This window comes from Manacus candei, unplaced genomic scaffold (genome assembly GCF_025592945.1).
Source record: "Manacus candei isolate 608988 ecotype Guabito, Panama unplaced genomic scaffold, ASM2559294v1 h1tg000049l, whole genome shotgun sequence".
NCBI classification, from domain to species: domain Eukaryota; kingdom Metazoa; phylum Chordata; class Aves; order Passeriformes; family Pipridae; genus Manacus; species Manacus candei.
In genome coordinates, this window is record NW_026138097.1 from 368,275 (window position 1) to 388,023 (window position 19,749).

Genomic DNA, 19,749 nt, shown 5'->3' on the forward strand with positions numbered 1-19,749 from the left:
GAGAACTGCAACAGACGAAGCACCAAATCACCACGGGGCAGTTCACATTAGCAAAGCTGCAGCAGCTGGCAGCTCCTAGGGCATCACTACTGCCAAGTAAAATCCTGTTGGAATTGGCGAGGCAACAAGAGGAAAGGCGTGTAAACAATCTGAAAGTAATTCATATGGATGTCCACACGGGTGCTGTGTTTTCAAGAAAAGACCAAGCACCAAGCAAGTTTGCTAGCAGAGAAGTCCATGTGTTGTAAGAGGTGGTGTCATCCATCAACACTAGGAAATAAACTACCCAGACTTCAGGAAAACTTCACCTGAAATTGAATTTCAATGTACAAAGGCTTCTATTCAATGTGTCCAGGACAATGCCAGCTGTCATAGATACATTTCATAATATAAAAGGACTTAACAACATCTGTCTACTAACATGAGGTCTGTTGTCATTTCTATTAACAGAAAAAGGTTGGATTTGCTTTTAAAAAATCGTCTTGTATACATAACCATACTCAGTGACATACACAGCTTTACACTTCAAATGCACACTAATTTAGAAAATATATACAGTTGTGGTGTGCAGATGGAACTAGTATTCATATAGAAAATTTACTTTTTTGTTATCTTACGTGTCTATCAAGCCTTGACTGCACACACGGAAGTACAGTAAGGGAAAGCCTTAGTTCCAGGTTCACCCAGGTATGCAGGAATGTACTCCTCCAAACCTAGCTCTGCTCCAGATGGCCACTAACTCCACCAGCAGCTTTTAGGAACAGCGGCCCTTAGAAGTTTTTCTGCTAAGACACTCATATTCGCAATAAAAGAGATGCTCTGCAAATTCAGCTTGACACCTAGAAACAAGTTCTCACAAACCACTTGCTTATGTAACAATGCCACCATAAAGCTTCGGCTCCCTGTGCAACACAGGTCTTCACATTACTCCAAACCACGCTGGTGATCTCTGTGCCCCAGCTGGTGTGACACAGGAGCAGTCTGTGTATTGGCAGTGAGTAAGCTTTTACTGGGTACCCAAAGGTCCACACTGGACTCCTAACTCTGTTTTTGCAGGTCCTTCAGCAGCAGAAGGCAATAGCATCTTTTTTTTGGTCACTCTTCAGTTGCACGACTCTGAATATGCACAAAGGGAGAAGGTCCCATTAGTACATAGTCATGTTTCAGAGCAGCTTCACATTTTTGCTAGACATAGAGGGGTGTAAGAGCTCTGACAGCTAAAGGGGCTCTGTGTTTACTTGAAGCTGTTCACCTGTGGTCACTCAGAGTTGGCCATGAGCACTCACAACAAAACACATGAACAGCTGAGCCACTGAAAGTCAAACCATCTGTGCATCAGGTCAAATAATGCTATTAAGCACCTGTCCCTAAAAGTTATTATTTGCCAGAACCTAGAGAAGAGAGCAGATTTACAGATATGTCACCTGAAGATGACAGCTCCACTTGGTACGTTTTGTGGCAGCAGTAAGACTATAATGAAAGCTACTATGTCTCTGGGACTAAACTCCCATCAACATCAAAGGGAGTAAACCTGTAACTATGCTCCCATCTGGTCTTACTGTAAATATTTTCCAATTTAGGGAAGAAAACTGACAGATTTCAGCATTTCTACCCGTTCTGTCAGGAGGCACAAGTAGCTCTGAAGTTATGACACCTCCCTCTCACCACAAACATTTAGGTTATCTGTTTCATACAATCTCACTGCTGGCAAAACAAGGTGAGTAAGGATGCCAATCACACAGGCAGAGTCCAGGTGATGGACAAGAAACACTCAAGTCCCAGTCCTTCACTGTTTGGATGCATCATTTAAAGTAACGACTCCCTCTTTTCTAGGGCACTTGGCAGAGCCCCTGCCATGGCTCAACCAATGCTGGTACTCTAGTCACAGCAACTTCTATTGCAACATCTTTCTGTTATACATCAGAACCAAACTGTACAAGAAAAAATCATAAAAGAAAACTACGGTCGTCACAATTTCTGATAAAAGCATTGCCCTACCCACTTCTACCCTCTTTCTCTGTCATTTCCCTTAGATGAGGGCATTTCTGCTGTGGGGTCTTAGGAGGGTGCATCACTCTGGGGCTGCAGAAAGAACTGCTATCAGTAACGTGCCACAATGCAATTAAAACCATGATTAAAATGAACAATAAATAAAGAGAAAGACATACAGGTTTTAAATATAGGTTTCCATTAAAAGCATTACAAAGACAACTTCTCTCATTTTGAAGACAAAGAAAAAATCCACTTCTACTAAAAACAAAAGAAAAAAAAATTAAAAATCACCCCCTTTGCAAATAACTTTAATGAGGAAAGGTGCAGGGAAGGGAGGGAGAGAGGACTTGGAGAACTAGCAAATGTTCAAAAGGGCAGATGCCCTCCATCTTGGTCATTTTGCAATTGCACCTTCTTCTCACACAGTCAGGTTAGAGAGCCAGAGTCCTCACGTGGAGGATTTCACCACCTGCTCGTATGGGGGAGGTGGTGTGTTGCAGTAGGAAGGTGGGGGTGGATAAACCGGGTTTCCTTGTGGGGAATTGGGCTGGACGTGGAAAGCCATAGCCATGGGATTCATCACAGGTCCACCTGGATCTGTGTAATACGGCACTCCAGGCTGTTGTGACCCTGAAAGAAAGAAAAGGAGAGAAAAGGTATCAACAACAGCAGTGACATCAGGCTGTGGTCTCCCAGGGCCTGTGCTCTGCGCATCTGGACAAATTCAAGTTTTTTCAAAGTGTTCAACAGAGTAAAGACAAGGAGCTATCTTTCTCCCTTCCAGAGAAAACCCAGCCTTGCAGGACTACATTCACTTCTTCAGATATCACCAAAAAGTTTCAATTTTGCATTCAATGGAAATCACTTAGTGAAACAAAGGGCACCGCTAGTCCAAGCAACTCCCATCTGAAAGGGAAAACAGCAATCCCTGTTCATTTCCACTGACAGAAAAGCTACTATGTCTGCAGAGAGGAGAGGTGTAGGATCCCAGATGGACAAAGGAGTTTCTACTGTGGCCCTGACTCAGGTGTCAAGTCTTACAAAAGGACTTCACAGATTATTTTGTGGTGTACTGGATCTGCTGATAAGCCAGAGTGCATCTCAAATAGATAATTTCCCTTCTAGGCATGATACAGCTTGGAAGCAAGAGGCCAAGTTGAAGCCAGTTACAGCTGGCTAACACAATGGGACAAGATTGTTTTGCACAGATTAAATTTAAGAAATGACGTCTGAGCCTGCAGGGACATGGAAAGGAAATGTATGATCAAACACAAAATTCCTTGGCTATGACACATGAGGAGTAACAGAGACTGCTGCCATTAGGAACCAAGGTGGTGTGTAACCCTCCTCAGATATCACAGTGGGGGGTGAAGATGACCTAATGCAATTGAATTCACAGACTGTCTCTATCTTAAGAAGTAAATTAGTTTTCCTCTCTTTCTCCCTGTCTACTTAAATAAAGATGGACTGAGAAAAAAAGATCATGCCTGACCAACAAGTTCTCTTCTTTTGATGCTAATCTGTGTTTCCTAAAATGACACAGCCTCTAAGGGATCTCCCCCTCAATCATTCCTTTCTGTGACCTTGGACTCAGTATTGCCACAGAAGGAATACAGGCTTCTTTAAGCATTCCTACAACCTCAAGCATTCAGGAAAGAGCTACATGCCAAATCCCCAAACATGTTATTACAATATTAAAATCAGATAGGGAACATGGACACAAACTGTCCCAGAGCCTGAGGTGTCTGCCAAAGGAGCTGTGTTTGGACACTCAGGAAGAAAGAGGATAGAAAGCAGATCAAGAATGAAGCTATTTCCTTCTTAACACAGTAATTTTTAACACACCATCACAATAGTTTTTCCTTTTGCCTGTCTGAGTGAAGAGAGCTGCTCCACAGCCTCCCTACTTTGCTGCAGTAACGAGAAGAAGCCCCTGCTCTGCATCCATTTATAGCATAAGTTCATGGCTGCAGGAGAGCCAGGCTGGGCTCTTACCTGTCCAAAAGCCAGGAGCTGAATCTTACCTCTCCACAATTTGGGCTATTACCCTCTTCTGTAGCCTTTTTCTTAAGCATTTTTGATTAAATGGACAGTTAAATCCTGCCCAGCTCTGGCTTGCTCATTTCCATGCTTATAGGAAACTGGAGAGGTTGAGGTAGCTTTCTGCAGCTTGCTCTTTAGGAAAATAACCGTTTGCATTAAAATGTACATGTATTATTGAATCTGTGGCGGGAGAGAGGGGAGGGAAGTGTGGACACCAATCTTTCGGTTCATTAAACGCAGAAGAAAATAACATCTGAATATCAACGTCCTTGTGGGACCAGCTGAGCAAGCATTTGGTAAGTGACCATAAAGGGACATAACCATTGCCAGCACCTGAACTGCCAGTTTGGGGCTACGTAGGTAAGGACTGAAGTGAGGGATACCACCAGATCTGCAAACTGCTTCTTGTGGGTGAGGTGTTCAATTTATTTTCCCAATCAGGCCCACAGAAAAAGCACTCCCAGCAGAAGATGCTGCTGGGATGGCAAAAGACACTGCTTCTATCACTGCAGAGAAGGAAGGAGACTGGCAATGAACCATGTTTTAAAGGGCTCCATCGACCTCAACAGTGAATTGGTTACTGCTACCAAACCTGGAAATTTTCTGTTGAATATTCCTAGATTAGTAGAAAAACTAAAAAAAAAAAAAAAAAAAAATAAAAAAATGGGGTTACCTCAGAGCCCAAAGCTTTTAAGTAACAGTAACAACAGTCTGGAAGCAAGTGCCATAAACAGGTCAAAGAGCTTGTGCTTATTTTATATTTGTCCACGATTTGTGTTCCATGAAGCATCGTGAAAAAGTAAAACAGTGCTCTAAATTTAAATCCAGTGTTTACCAATCCAGCCAAAGACACTCCCTGTTCACATAATCTCAAGGCTATTTTTCAGGCTTAAAAATATCAGTTTAGTTAGCTTGGCTTTCCCCACAGCTGAAAAATACTCTCTGTTCAGTCAAGGAGAAAAACAGATGCAGAATGGAAGCTCTAAAAAAAACCTCTTAGGATTTAAACAAGGAGGGTGAATAAAGCGTCTGTAACACTTCTTTAACCGTTTAGACCTGAGAGAGGGTGGAGGAATGCACTATAAGTCCACGCTTAAGGATAAAGAAAGAACATTTCCAAAGTCTACACAAGGCACATGGATGTGTAATAGCTGGCATTGGAGCAGTGAGAGCCTAAATGCTGCATTTCTGCACAACACTCATAGTCACAGCAAGCTGGGGGAGGGGGGTGGTTTAGGACACTTTTGTAAGGAGGCTGTCTTGATGCAGCCACAGTATTGCACAGAGATGTAATAGTTCAGAAGACTTTCGATAGAGAAGTTTTAGGCACCATATTTTCCGAGAGGTCCTTCTTCTCATTACAAAATACTCAGTTTTGTTTCCGTGATGGTCTGGGAGGAAAAGTGCCAGTGTCCCAAGCACGCCTGCATATGTGTATGTGTGTGTACTTTCACTGGCACACTTTAGCACTGACTTGTGCAATGTGGAGAGCAGTTAAAAATGTCTCAGTTTGGCCCTGCTGAGGCAGGGAGAAAGAAAGCACCAGAGTGTGCACTCAGATAAAATCTCAGCACTGCAGAAGGTCTTTCAACCAGAGAGAGCTGCATTTAAAATAAGGCACAAACAGCTTCTGCTTACAGGTAAGTCACATTTTGCAGGATTCTCCAAACTGGAACTATTTAACAGAGGGGAAGAAATTACAAACTTTGAAAGTGGTATTGTCAGAGGAGCCCTCACTACGTAGATCCTCCTGATGCTCACAGGCAGTATTGACTGGAGAGACAGCAAGCAGACTAACACGGGAGATGGACCACTTTGCCACAGAAAAACTGTAGCACAGAGCATTGAAGGCAAATAAAAAGAAAAGACTTGCAAGACAGCCAGACTGTGAAAGAAAACGCTAGGCTTTCCTTCACCTCTGCCAGATGTTATCAGTTGTATCTAAACTCTTTCTTCACAGTACTGTTGATTTTGGATACTTATCATTTTGTCTACACTGCAAAGGGGGAGCTTGTTAGCCTCCTTCCATGCATGGATACACAGCTATAAAGGAATCAGGAACCAAAACAGAAAGGAACTCGAAGTCCTCTGATCTTGGGTTTCAAAACCACTTCTGTACACTGCAGCTGAATAATGCTGTTTGAAAGGCTGAAGACATCACTCATCACAGGAGGTGGCTGCGTGGTTTAATCAAGTGCAATCCCTTGTCGGAATCCCACAGTTCCCAAAACCCAAAAGCCCACCCTTTTAAAATACCTTGGCAAATGTAAGAAACTAGTGAAACTTTTATAATGAGCAGTCTGACCTGATGCAGTGTTGACTGGTTGTCTGGTGTAAGACACATTAAAAGTAGGTTCTTCTACTAATGGAGGAGGGTACATCCGTCTTCGGATAAAGAAACCAGCCCCGCAACAGAACAAAACTCCCATCATCAAAAGGAACCTAGGGAAAAAAAAAAGAGAGAAGTCAAAACCCACCTGCATTCAGGTAGCTCTCAAACCCAGACTGTTCACTGAAAACTTTACATCAGCCTACAACTTTTAACAGGGTTTCTTAAATAGGTTGTCTCTTGAGAGCAGGTCTGTCATTTGAGGCATCACACATGGGGCACTTATGGATGCATTATGGACATATTTAGTGATTTGTACTATTGTCAGTGTTTTCTGTCATGTAAAATACAAATCTGAAACAAAAACACCCTTGACCTTTTCAAAAGTTCATGTTCATACCTGACCATTGCCACCAGGATGCTGAACTGAAATTCCAGATGAGTACAGTTTCAAACTGTGCATCTTGGATGCAGGCCTCAGGCTTACAGCATCTAGGATGGTCAGGAGGTTTGTGGGAGACAGAGGAATACTATTCTGCAGTTGCCATTAAAAGAAGATTCTTAGATGTTCTTAAACCACCCAACACTGTAATTTCACCTCCTGTGGGAAATACGGTAGCTGGCATTTAAGCTCAAGCCAGAAGACTGAAGCATTCAGCACCGATGATGACAAGTTTTGCTTTGTGCTTCCTAGATGGGTCATTAAATTCTGAAGGAAAAGGACATAATTTTTCTTCAGTTCTCCTCCTTTTAGTTGCTTTTTTGACCTAACTAAACTGTCCTCATCATTCCCTTGCCCTGGTGCTGTGAAAGTAGGAATATGCAGCAAGGGCACATGAGATTTTGTTCTTTTGACAGTGGCTTTCACTGTGTTTTCTTGAGGAGTTATAAGACATGCCAGTGACTCATGCAAGCTCTTTTAAATACACATGGTTCTTTTGCTGTGTCTTCTTATTTGGTGGCCCTTGGACAATGACAACTGTGCTTTTTTGGAAGGGAAGGAAGTTGGCCAGAGGCAAGCCTACACACCATGCTTATCTCCTCTGGAGAATTCCCAGATGCCTGAGAGGAAGAGTGTGGCACAGCATGGCAACAAGAGAAATTTCATGTAAAGGGTCAAACTCTGTTCTTGTTTCTACATTAGAAATGAGAGCAGAAGGAGGTCCTGTTTCCCTGAGCCAATATTAATACATTCCCCTTTGGCAATACTCCTGCAAAGGATTTGTTCTGAACAGAAAAACAGAGATTTACGACGTCACCCCAGGGATTGAGATAGAGAGCTCTTCAGTTACATCACTAAGGATTGTACACTGAAATCCTACAGTCAGCTTTGGGAAATCTCTGTATTATAGTATATATCAGGCTTCTGGTTTTCAGTGTTTATTTGTTTCAATTTTTAAAGCTTTTATTTTTTTAATCAGACTTCAAATTCTATATAAAAATGCCTGAAATCAGGTTTTCTAGGAGACTATTTGCTTTCCATCTACTGCAATGAGACAATGAGAAGGTTTTATTCAGGTGCTTTCTTAAATTCCACTCCAAAAGGAATTTACCTTATTTTTTCATTATGCATATAACAGTGATTTGTTTAAGCTTTATCCAGATTACGGAGCTGCTGGTTTCACAAGCTCAAATCTTTCTGCCTTCTTTTCCCTTGCTGTCATCTCCAGTAAAATCCTCATAGACATAAATGCACTTCTCTTCCTTTTTAATTGAAGCCTCAATTCAGCTGGCAAGAATATATTAAACCCTGCCTAAAAGCACAATCCTCCTCATACAATCCTCTTTTAAAACTGAGTGCCCAACAAAAACGGATGAATACCGCTGCTTTGTAGTAGCTAGGACAGGCATAAAGAATTCAGCAATTTCGGATAAAAATGGGACCACTGCCTGTACAAACCCACAGGATATAGAAGCAGGAAAGGTCAACCTGACATGAGTAACCTTTTCCAGTGTTTTCTCACGACATCGGGAGAATTTTATAAGAAAAAACCCCAAATCATTGCCTTTCTATGTACATGTATACTTTACCGCATACTTGTACTACTGTACTTTAAAATGCTAGGGCTGGCAATACCCTGATTTAAGTCCAACAAACAAGACAAGATAAGGACAAACATAAAATTCCCAAATGCCCTGACTTACCAAAAATACCATAGTCTCTGGATAGAGAGAGCTCTTACACAGCATCTTGAACCACAGCAATCCTCATAGGAGCGACATCTGCAGAGAAATAAAGAGATGGGGCATAAGGGGAGTGGTTGTCACTCAGCTTAAAATGGCATTCCCAACCCTGACATCATTCACACCCCTGACCAAAGCATTATTTATGACATTGCCATGAGTCTGGGAGGCAAAGCCTCCCAAAAATGTTCAAGGCCAAGTTGGATGCGGTTTTGAGCACACTGGTCTAGTTGAAGGTCCCTTGCCACTAGAGGGGCAGGTAGGAGAGTTGGACTAGATAATCTTTAAAAGTCCCTTCCAACCCAAACCATTCTGTGGGCCTATGAACAAGAACAGATTACCCTAGGCTGGATGAAGTTGTCAATCACATATGTGGAACAGCTCTCTCACCATTCAGGAAATTTTTGAGTGTTATTGAAACTACCTTCCTATATATCAAATCTCAAACCACCTCAAAAAGACAGTGCAGTGTTCAATTCTATATAAAGAAGGACATGTTATAAAGAAAAGCAGTATTACTGTGTTTTCTTTCACAGTAAATGAACACAGGAGACCTCAAACAGACATCTGGGGTTTTATTCACTGCAAGAGACAAGAACTGCCAGGACAAAACTGCAGATCATCCATTCTTTGCAAATCAGCAGCTTCCAAGCACAGAAACTACTGAGTGCAAATAAACACAAAGTGTACTGTTACTTGCAAGTTTAACATCCTTTTTTGCTTCTCAGAAGTTGCACTGGACTGCAACTGCCAACAACTCCCAGTACTAACCCAGGCTCTCCCCTAAAACCCCCAACATTTCAAATTAAAAATGGTTCTATTTCATATGAAATATTAAAGGTATTACAACACCAACAACTGGAAGCACAAGGTACTACTTCACTAAAAGCCAGAACATAAATTAACAGCAACCTCTGAACAATTTCTATAGTAACTGCCATTTCCCACACCAATGAAACACGTTTCATAGGGAAAAGGACCAAGGTAACACAGAAACTATGGTGTCAGACTTGGATGAAAATATGCAGATTATCATAGCCACATACCAAAAGAAAAGAGGAGGTGACCACAGCTGGACTGGTCTTTGCAAGGGTGTTCACATCTGTTTGCTTAATGCACATATTTATTTAAGCATCTGATCTTAGAAAATCTGCTTAACTGCATGAGTGTGCTCTCATATTTGTATGCAAACTATAAATCTTCAATTGAATAATTGTACAGTCAATTACACATTTACATGCTCAATTAACAAGCCTTCGCTCACAAAACACATCGTCACATAGGCTTCAGTCTCTTACTGGGGCCAGAGGAAGATGCTCTATGGATACATAATCGGCTGTTTTGAAAGTGAAAACAGTTACATACTCTTCTGATGACAAAGAAGTAGGATTTATTTAAGCAAGCTGGAGGCTCTGACATGATTACTATGGCAAGGTTTATTAATAGACTCAGGCACCCTGTTTGAGACTCAGGCAAAGGAAGTTGCTCATACCAAAAGAGAAGACATCCACTTTGCTGTCACTGAACCTGAAAGCGAACCATCTCCAACTTTTCTTCTTTAAAGCTTGCCAGGATCCTAACAACTGCTCATACTCAAAGTTACCAGACCTCATAAAACTACTAATAAGACTTAGCAACTTAGCATTAACTTCAGTCCTATCAGGACCAAGAAATTAAGCATCCCTCCATACTCCCACAGTGGATCAACCCAACAAGAGCTTTCAAGACATATGTCAAACACACGGACAGATTCAGGTCCCTTACAAAATGGGCTGGAAACTGCTACCTTCTGTTAAACCAGTAGTCTACCATGACCCTTTTGCTCTTCAACATGCTTTTGGTTGAAGCATTTCAGCCACATTGATGGGCACCTGTCCCCTGGGCTGATGTTGCACACTAAGGACTTTGTCAGGTCAGAAAAGCAGAGAAGAAACAGCACCCATAAATCTAGAAGCCCTTCTTGAGGCCATTAAGGTAAAAATAAAAAGAGGGATTTTAGGGATGTTAGCAGTCTTTATCTCTGCCTCCTCATACTAGCTTTGTCAGTTCAGACACCTACACCTGACCATACACAGGATAGGGAGGGGATGCACCATTTCCCAGAGCCCCAAGAGCTTAACTTGTAATAAAATTTAAACTAAAACAGAGAGGGCATGGAAGCTGGACGTACACCTCTCCCATGCCCAACCCTTGCATTGCTTATTTTGCATCTGTTTTCTCAAGAGCCAGAAGAGAAGGGAAACAGCTATTTTAAAATGTGTAATTACGGTCATTTAAACCACCAAAATTAAAGGAGCATCTGTATGAGAAGCATAGTACTTGAATTTACTTTTTATTTTTAATCTTTAAAGTATCTAGGCTTATGAGTCAGCACCATTTTAAAAGTCTCACTGGTTTAGCTTTTATTCTGGCAAAAGAGGGCTAAAGTACCAGCTGGAAGTCAGAAATGCTACACTGCTGAATGTTTATGAAGCTCCTGAGACCACTGACTGGCAAACAAACAAGCCATCAAAGAGAAGTTTTGTCTTCCACAGAGATGACTGCACTTCCAAATGTTTGAAAACAGTGATGTAAAGGACGGAGGAGTCTCTCATTGTGCCCGTGTTTAGAGAAGCTCCAATTCCTGATAATCCAATTTCTGAGCCAACTCATCCAAGGCTAAGCACTGTACTTGCTGGGTGGATCTATGAAGGTAAACCTGTATCACAACTCAGAGGCAAATCCCTTTGAAATCTGACACTAGTAATTTTTTCACTTTTTAGCCATAAAACCAAACAGCGGCTTTATTTTGTGTGTCTGTGAGAATGGACACATGTACCCATAGGTAGGAGCCTGGAATCAAGGACAATGCCGTGATACAAAACAGCAGGTTGCACCACCTGATTGCCGCACCAAAAAAGACTGGAAGAACAAACAGCCCATTTGCTGATACTGCTGTCAGGTTACAGCAAAAGCTCTGTTGATCTCTTGTTCTTGACTTAATGTGCTATGAAAAAACAACACAGCTTCTGACAATATCAATTCGAATAACACAACAATTAACTTACTTGCAAAAGCCGGATTTATTAGCAGGCAAAAAACAATAATAAAATCAGTTTATTAATGGAGTAACATAGAAGCTTAAGTATAATCATTCTTTGATCTCTTACTGCCTGACAGCAAATCTCAGCAAAATTAGGATCCTGGTTCATTAAAAAAAAAACAAACAACAAAACAACAACAAAAAAACCCAAACCAAAACAAAAAAACACTACAAAAAAAACCACCCACAAAACATGATTAAGCACACAAATATATATTTATTGAATTGGTTGCATTTTCTTTAAATTACACTTGTGTTTTAGTTTTGCTTTACAGAGAAGGACTGTTGTGCCCAATGCCAGTAGAAGAACAACCTTACTATCGACCCAAACTGGTCCGAGCCCATCTCCTACATGAGACTTTTCTAAAGCCGATTTCCCTCTTTCACACATCATGATCCTAAGAATTGCATTTCTCTAGGGCAATGCTTGTTTCATTGATCAAAAGTTAACCCATGACATAGCATAAGATATAATCCATTAGTTGCTCTACTAATCTACAACTTCACCAAGCAGTCCCTCTTTTGAAAAATGTCTGCAATGTGATGTATGATTTAAAAGGTACATCTTTTCATAATTCAGTAGAATGAAAGGACTGTATCTGCATGTCTAACAACTTGTAGAAGAGCTTAACGCTACAAGCACCCCAGAGAGGTTATCTCAATGAACTCATTTTGCTATATGTGCCCACTGAAAATGGAAATCAAAACACAGACCAACTCTGCACTCAGAAGTCCCGCTCAAGAAACTACTTCAGTGTCCCAAAATGGTTTAATCTCCCTCCAGAAAGATGTTGCAACACAAAGGCCACATTCTTCCACTGGCATTCACTTAAGCTTTTGAGGAGCAGTAATACAAGCAAGGTCCTTGGCTAGTGGAGCAGAGTGATAGGCAACATCTGCTTTCCAGCCTTGGTCTTACAGTTGGTTGTGTCTCCTTGGCATGTACATGGCTTAAATTTCAGCAGAGACACAACTCCACCACGGTCACCTGCAGTTACAGGTTCTCAGCACCCAAAAGCACTTCTTTTCTTATACGTGGCAAAGGTGATCTCAGCGCATGCAAGAACAGTGCCTTGTAAAATGCAGGTCTGATTTTGGTGAATGGATAAGTAGATCATAATAAATATAACTGCTTCATAGATGAATGCAACTGTGACCTCAGTGGCACATCGGTACTTGAGAGTAAAAACACTGCTGCTGGTACCCAGGAGAGCACTAGAGACAGAGTTATCCAGATACTCGATAAATCACCCGGCCTGTAACCACGTAAGAAAATGTAAGGTAAAAAGGAAGAAAAGGTCTGTCAGGTAATTTTTTTTCTAGAGAATAGATGCAACAGAAACAATATTTGCTCAGGTTAGAGTCCTGTCTGCTTTGACACAATTAAAATCTCCAATGAGACAGGATACTTGGCTCCCATCCTTCACACACACATGAAAAACAAGAGCAGGAAACACCTGAAAAAGAGCTTATTTCTCAATTACTCTTTAGGTGACGAGCCTGTAAACACTGTCTCTGTGCAAGAATTCAGCAGAACATGGCAAATCCTCACCCACTTCTGATGGGATGGGAAGTATTTGCTCAGCTGCTCCTATGAAACCAACCCTTCTCACAATCTGCTGCTACCCAACAGCTTACCATGACCCCAGCCCTCTCTTCTCAGACCCCAAGAGGAAAGCCACCCTACAGAGGGTTTGTTGTCTGTAAAGGCAGCAAGCCTCACCACATGGCTTTCTGGCCAGCACATATCCATCAAGAAATTTTCTCTGCTCCCCTTGTGGTAGAACCTAGCAAGAACTGACATGGTTTGGGCTTTATCCACTGGTATACAGAACTTTAATTAGCCAGTTTTCAACATAGGCTGCAGGCTTTTCTTTCATAGAACAAAGCAAAGAAACAACATAGCTTAAGGCTCTCACAAAAGTAAGCCACAGATAATGTGTATGACAAGTTTGAATTTTCTGGAGGTGGAATTGGAAATTTCTCATATCAACAGGAACGAGGACTTCTAGTTAATCATCGGTCCCCTTATTAAGCAGACAATTAGTTCTTCACATCTCAAGCTGCTCCCAGTGGGTGAGCAGTCCTACTGCATCTCACCCCTGCTTTGGGAAATCATAAGCAGTCTGCTGGCAGGGGGTAATTGGTACCCAGGAATTTGCTGTCTGCCTCAGTTTAAGACACTAACACATAGTAAATAATTTTTTCCTTCACCAAACCACTGCCTGATCAAATACAGAGAAGGATAGGGGTACTAATGATCAGCTGTTAGGTGCCACCAAGTCTTTCAAAATTTTAATTCAGGGCCTCCCTACCTAGAAAGGGTTAGAAAGCTTCAAGATGACTTTGGTGTCAGATGCACCTTGATGCTGCTCACCTGCTGTCAAACCAGGTACAAAACTTCCTGTCCCGCTGACAGGAAGCCAGAAGAAATTCATTCTCATCCTCTCATTAGGGTTCTTGCCTGGGACATGGAAGATATAATAATCTGGTGAGTACTTCAAAGAGCCTCCACAGGAGAAACTGAGACTCACTCATGATAAGTCAAAACTGAGGTTATCACATCCTCTGGAAATGAGAAGGGGATGGGACTGGGTTCTCTACTCCACCTCAGCAAGAGGAGAGTCTGATCTCACAGGAGTACTCCACTAGATGACAGAGACACCGCCCTCTTTTTCTTTTTCTTCACCTTTCTCAGAATAAGCTGCCTATGCCTCATCAGTCCCCAACTCCAAAATCATTCGTAGTTTTAAATCTCAAATTAGGTCAGTCATCTGCTTGATGGCCTGTGAAGGCTGTAATATTAAATCCCTCTCGCCTTCCCAGGACTTGCTCCTAGCAAGATGAGTTGGGTGTTAATTTGGTAGCCTAATTCTCCCCAGATTGTGCTTTAGACAACTGATCCATTGAAGGAAATTCAAGTGCACAGCAAGGCATCTAGCTGCTGGGTGATTACAGCAGTCAGGACTACAACCTCAACAGCTGCATCAAAATCAAGGGGAATCTAGTCCCTTATCTGAAGCAAGGAATAGACCACCTTAAGGGCACTGACTACTGAAGCCAGTTGTGATGTTTTGTACTGTTATTGTTTAAGGCCACATAGAACCGAGCAATGGTGGTCGGTTTCTGTTGCCTTTTTATACAGATGGTCTGACAATTACTGCTGTCTTCCTTCACCACACAAACTGCGCACTTAGTTCTTGCACTGAACCACATATGCGAACAGGCCTTCCCTGTGGCTGCTTGCTGCTAAATTGGTGGCCCTGGCCTGAATCCAGGTCTCCGTTTCTGTATAGCCTCAGACATTCAAGGTGCCTGGAAGTGTGCAGAACTATTACACTGCCTCCTGTCTCTCTCCTCCTTGCTGGCTTCAAATCAAATGGAAGAATAAATCAGCGGCTATATTACTGCCCTAAGCACACACCTGCTGACACTTCATGCAGCTGTAATTGCGAAAGGAAAGGCTAAGTCTGACATCAGGAAAGCCAATTTAATTAAAAGCAGTAAACATAACAGGATGTAGAGCACAGAAAGTAGCTACCATCATGCAACACACCAGGTATCTACAGTTTGGGAGGGGACTGGGAGTTCCCAGGCTCTTCTACACACACTGATAGAAGTGCCCTCTAAGCTATTTGAGTAATAGCAAGAGAAAAATCGCTTTTTTAATGCTTTTATCTGGAACATTTGCAGGTTCTTGATAATTATTATTATGGACTGACCACCAAGAACATAAGGGCTTACATTGGAAAGCCAGATGAATATGACAGTGTGATAAATACAACAAAACTTAACCTGCAAAGTTAAGAGAGGCATGTGGAAATGCACAAGAAATTAAGTTCAAAAACCATGAAAAACCACAAACAGAATATATTCAGTATTTTCCACAATCAGGAAAATAACTGACTCTTCCCATGCATGGTAGGAACATGCTTTAAACATGAAGAGTATTAGCAAGCATTAACTTGTGAGATTTACATTAATGTTCCTATACTAACTCTAAATGAAAAATTAAACAGATTTAATCAACATAAATGTGTACATGTGCTGTACAGTTGTCTGCTGTATGTAGTAAACTGATTTCTATGGCAGAAACATATTAGCCTAAAAATACAGCACTTTCACCTTCACATGTTTTCAACATTAATTCAGGTCCTGCTTTGGATAAGAATTAGACATTACAAGATGGCATTCCCCTGTGCTCATTCTGTTCTTCACATAATTACCAAAGCAATGGTTAACAGTCTTCAAGAGAAAACGTGCATGTTTCTTCCTGGAATGTGCACGTTTCTTTCACAGCACACCTTTGATAAGTAAAAACATACTTAGACAAGGAACCCATGGCTGAGCTCCAATGCAAAAAGTCAGTATTCAGGAGGTGGAACGGGTACAGGCTACCAAGGAGGCATTTAGAAATCATCACACATACAAGTAGGTGTGATGCTAGGAAAGCTGAACCTCACTTACAACTATCAGCTGCAAGGGACACCAAGTCCAGCAAGAAGAGCTTCTATCACCACACTTGCAGTAGATGGTATCTGTGGACAAGCTGGAGAACAGTAAATGTCATTTACTTCAACTTCAGAAATGTTTTCCATACTGTCTCTCTCAATATTCTTGTAATCAAGTTCAGACCTTACAGTCTGGACAGGTGAACAGCTACATGGGTTAAAAAGAAAACGACCAAACAAAAAGCCCCTGGCTGGATGGTGAGGCTCAGAGGGCAGTAGACATACACTCTTCCTAAAGAGTATGAAATAAATGCTGGTAGTACCACAGAGGTCTGGATCGGTCCTGTAGATAAGCATGTTGCTGGAATTGGTGACAGAGTACTCTCATCAAGTTTGGAGATTGCACCAAACTGGGGATTACTCAATGAGTTCAAGAGCAGGGCTGCCAAAGTCTAGACTGGTTGGAAGAATGGCCTTACAGGAACCTCATGAAATTTGAACAAAAAGAAATGAAAAGTCTTTCCTGTGGGAAGAATTAAGATCTTGCTAGCTGTGGAGCAGCTCTGCTGAAAAGGCACCAGGGGTCATGGTAGACAGCAAGTCAACATGAGCCAGCAGTGTAGCATGAGCCAGCATCCTGGGCTGTGTCAACAGAAGCCTAGCCAGTGGATCAAGGGAAGTAACTATTATCTTTTGCGAGCACTTGTTGGACCATATGTAAAACACCACATTTTGTTTTGCCATCTACAGTAAAAAGAATAAAACTGGAATGAGCTCAGCAAAAGGCCACCAAGATAGACAGGGGCTGTGGTATTTGCCCTGTGAGGAGAGAGTGACAGACTTGGGCTTGTTCAGCCTAGGTATGTGAAGAAATTTATCCACAAAGAGGACAGCTAGGCAGCAGAGCACGTTGCACAGAGAGGTTGTGCCATCTTCTTCCTTGGAGTTTTCTCAAGACCTAACTAGGTAAAGTCCTAAGCCACCTGGTCTGACCTCACGGCTGACCCTGCACTGAGCAGGTTGTTGGACTCAATGTCTCCCAAGAACCTTCCCACCTGAGTTATTCTGTTTCCTAATCTTCTAATCTGTTTTCCTCACTACTTCTCTTGGAATATCACATTTTTTAAAAGCATAATACACAATAATCCAACAGGATTATTCAGGAGCTGAAATAATGTTAACTCAACACTGGGTAATATCAAAACTCTAAGTCAGTCACCCTATGGGTGACTACTTCAGTGATCCAGTGACATCAGCCATGATATTTCTATTGCTGTGGACACATGCTTATCATTCATACTCAAAAAAATTTGTGCTGCCTTATAAACCTGCCATAACGTCCGGCAAGGAGAGGATTAGAAACACACAGGTTCTAGCATCTGGAATTCATCACCTCATTAAAAGCCCAGATGTGATGGCAGCTAACAACTGGCATTCACTTAAGAGTTGGACTCAATGATCCTTGTGGGTCCCTTCCAACTCAGAATATCCTGTGATTCTGACTCAACTGAAGAAAAAATAAACAGAAGAGACCTATGAGATTGATCAGTCATACCAGGGAACATATTTCACCCTGCAATGAGGGGGACATTCACAGTCATTCTAGTCAAACTACTCCTCATCACCAAAATGTAAGGCAGCCTTCTCTCTCCTATTCATTCCCAGTTCAGAATTGGAAAAAACATCTGGATTATCTTAAGCGCTGCTGGCATCTGCATACGGAAGAGGTGGGTTTGCCATTTAATGCATTCATTATGTTACTATTCAGATTATTGTCATGAAAGAGAAGTACCTTGACCATTTCTTCTGCCAACTATCAACACATCCAGAATAAGGCTGAGCTGGCTTACTTAAATGAGAGTAGAACAAGGATCCTTGTAGAGCATCAGAGTCGAGTCTTTTGAGGTAGCTTTCTGAATTGCTTTCTCTACATCCACACAAGGAGATATACTATCTAATTCTTTAAGCAAAGTCAGGAATAAGTCAGGTCCCTGCTTTTCCAAAGGATAAGAGTTAGACTCCAATAGCTAATTCCTTTCTCCTCCTTATATTTGTTTATTTATTTTTCCAGGCCATATAATAAACATTTTGCTGAAACAGGAGAAAAGTATCTAACTGGCAACAATCTCTTGTAACTCACGGAACTAGGATATGGAGAAATGATTACTTTGGTTAGTGAAGTAAGTTATGAGCAGTCTTGGAAATTCTCTGTATTAACAGTATAAGACTAATGTATGACTCTCAGATTCCTACTAAGCTTTCCATGTTCATTTCTGGTTCTGAATAACCTGAATAACACAGGAGAGGAAGAAAAGTTTGGAAAAATTATCAAATCCTCAGTCGAGTCTTAAGAAATGGAATTCTACTTGGAAGAAGTATGTTTGATTTAAATTAAAGCTTACTGATGACATATGAAGGATAGAACAATTATGTCCAGTTGAAAAATAATTTTTAAAAGGTACTAATGCTATTAGATATTTGGACAGAAAGATGTATCAGTTCTGTAATTGCGATCTTCAACCATTACCCTAGCTGTTAAGACAGAAAGCATAACCAACGTGTTTTAAGAAAGTTTTGAGCAACATCTCTAACAGATTTTCCTTTTTTAAATAATTACACTGAAAGACAGATTGACTAAAAAACTAAAAAAAAAACCAAAAAAAACCCACAAAAAACAAAACTTAAGCTCCGAAAGAACAGTCATATCACTGCAACTTTTACCTCCCTCCCCTCAAATCTAGCTGAATTTCCAGAACACTTATTTTGGCACACTGATTTCTTATCCCATGTTCCTCTTGCTTAGCAGACACATTTTTATCTCTGTCTTTGGATGGCTCAAGCAAAGCCTTTACAGGAAAGATTAACTCAGCTATCTTGCCTTTAAACTTCTGATAAAAGCAAACCACCATTTTATGTGACGGTCCACTGGATTTCTATTACTCTGGGTAATTTAAAAAGAGGCAGCCTCTAGGAGGATGTGCCTACCCAGAAGTGATAAGGCATGCAGACACGCCAGTCCAGGTATACCTCACTCCCAGCACTCCACACAACATTTGTGAATTGACAGAGGATTTGGCATTTCTGAGCTGACGTGCCAACTTTTTCATTATAATACAAACTGTCTTCATGAGAGATGTTACATAGTGCCAGCACTGGACTGAAATCACTGGGAAATTATTAAAAAGGGTTGCTGGGTTTCGTAAGTCTTCAAAAATAGTCTCAAGACCAAAGGAAAGACTACATATGTTAACTGGGTAGATAAAAAGTTCTATCAGAAAACCAGCGACGGAAAGGAATGGAACCTAGTGCAAAATCATTTAACTAAATATATCTGCTTCTTATGGACTGTTGCTACAGAAAGTGTAAGATAAAATAAAACCCATTTCACTATAGCACATTCCAGATATAGATTTGCACAGAGGAGGCACTCTCAGGATAAAGTTACATATTATGCCTCCAGATGATTTAACATATAACCATATGCTAATGAAGACAAAGCTATTCATGCCTCCTCCCCCATAATATGCAGAATACTCCCTTCCTCCCATTTCACCAGTGTTTGCCAAAAACTATACCGTGCTGATTCAACACTGACTCGAATGTGCTAAAATGAGCAACTTTCTGTGGGATTAGCAAATTGAATTAACTCAGTGAAGGGTCAAACAACT

General features: G+C 41.3%; 1 protein-coding gene across 2 annotated transcripts in view; it reads right to left on the minus strand.

The window, feature by feature from the left end:
- Window positions 1-314: 314 nt before the first annotated feature.
- The window catches only part of VOPP1 (VOPP1 WW domain binding protein), a 64,368-nt gene continuing 44,933 nt past the window's right edge, over window positions 315-19,749 (minus strand). For both annotated transcript variants that reach the window (XM_051799441.1, XM_051799442.1), the window contains 3 exons: window positions 8,510-8,587; window positions 6,341-6,477; window positions 315-2,622 (listed from right to left, as the gene is read on the minus strand). In XM_051799441.1, coding sequence (XP_051655401.1) covers window positions 2,441-2,622; window positions 6,341-6,477; window positions 8,510-8,587 — 397 coding nt within the window. In that variant the 3' untranslated portion in view covers window positions 315-2,440. The remainder of the gene's footprint in view (window positions 2,623-6,340; window positions 6,478-8,509; window positions 8,588-19,749) is intronic.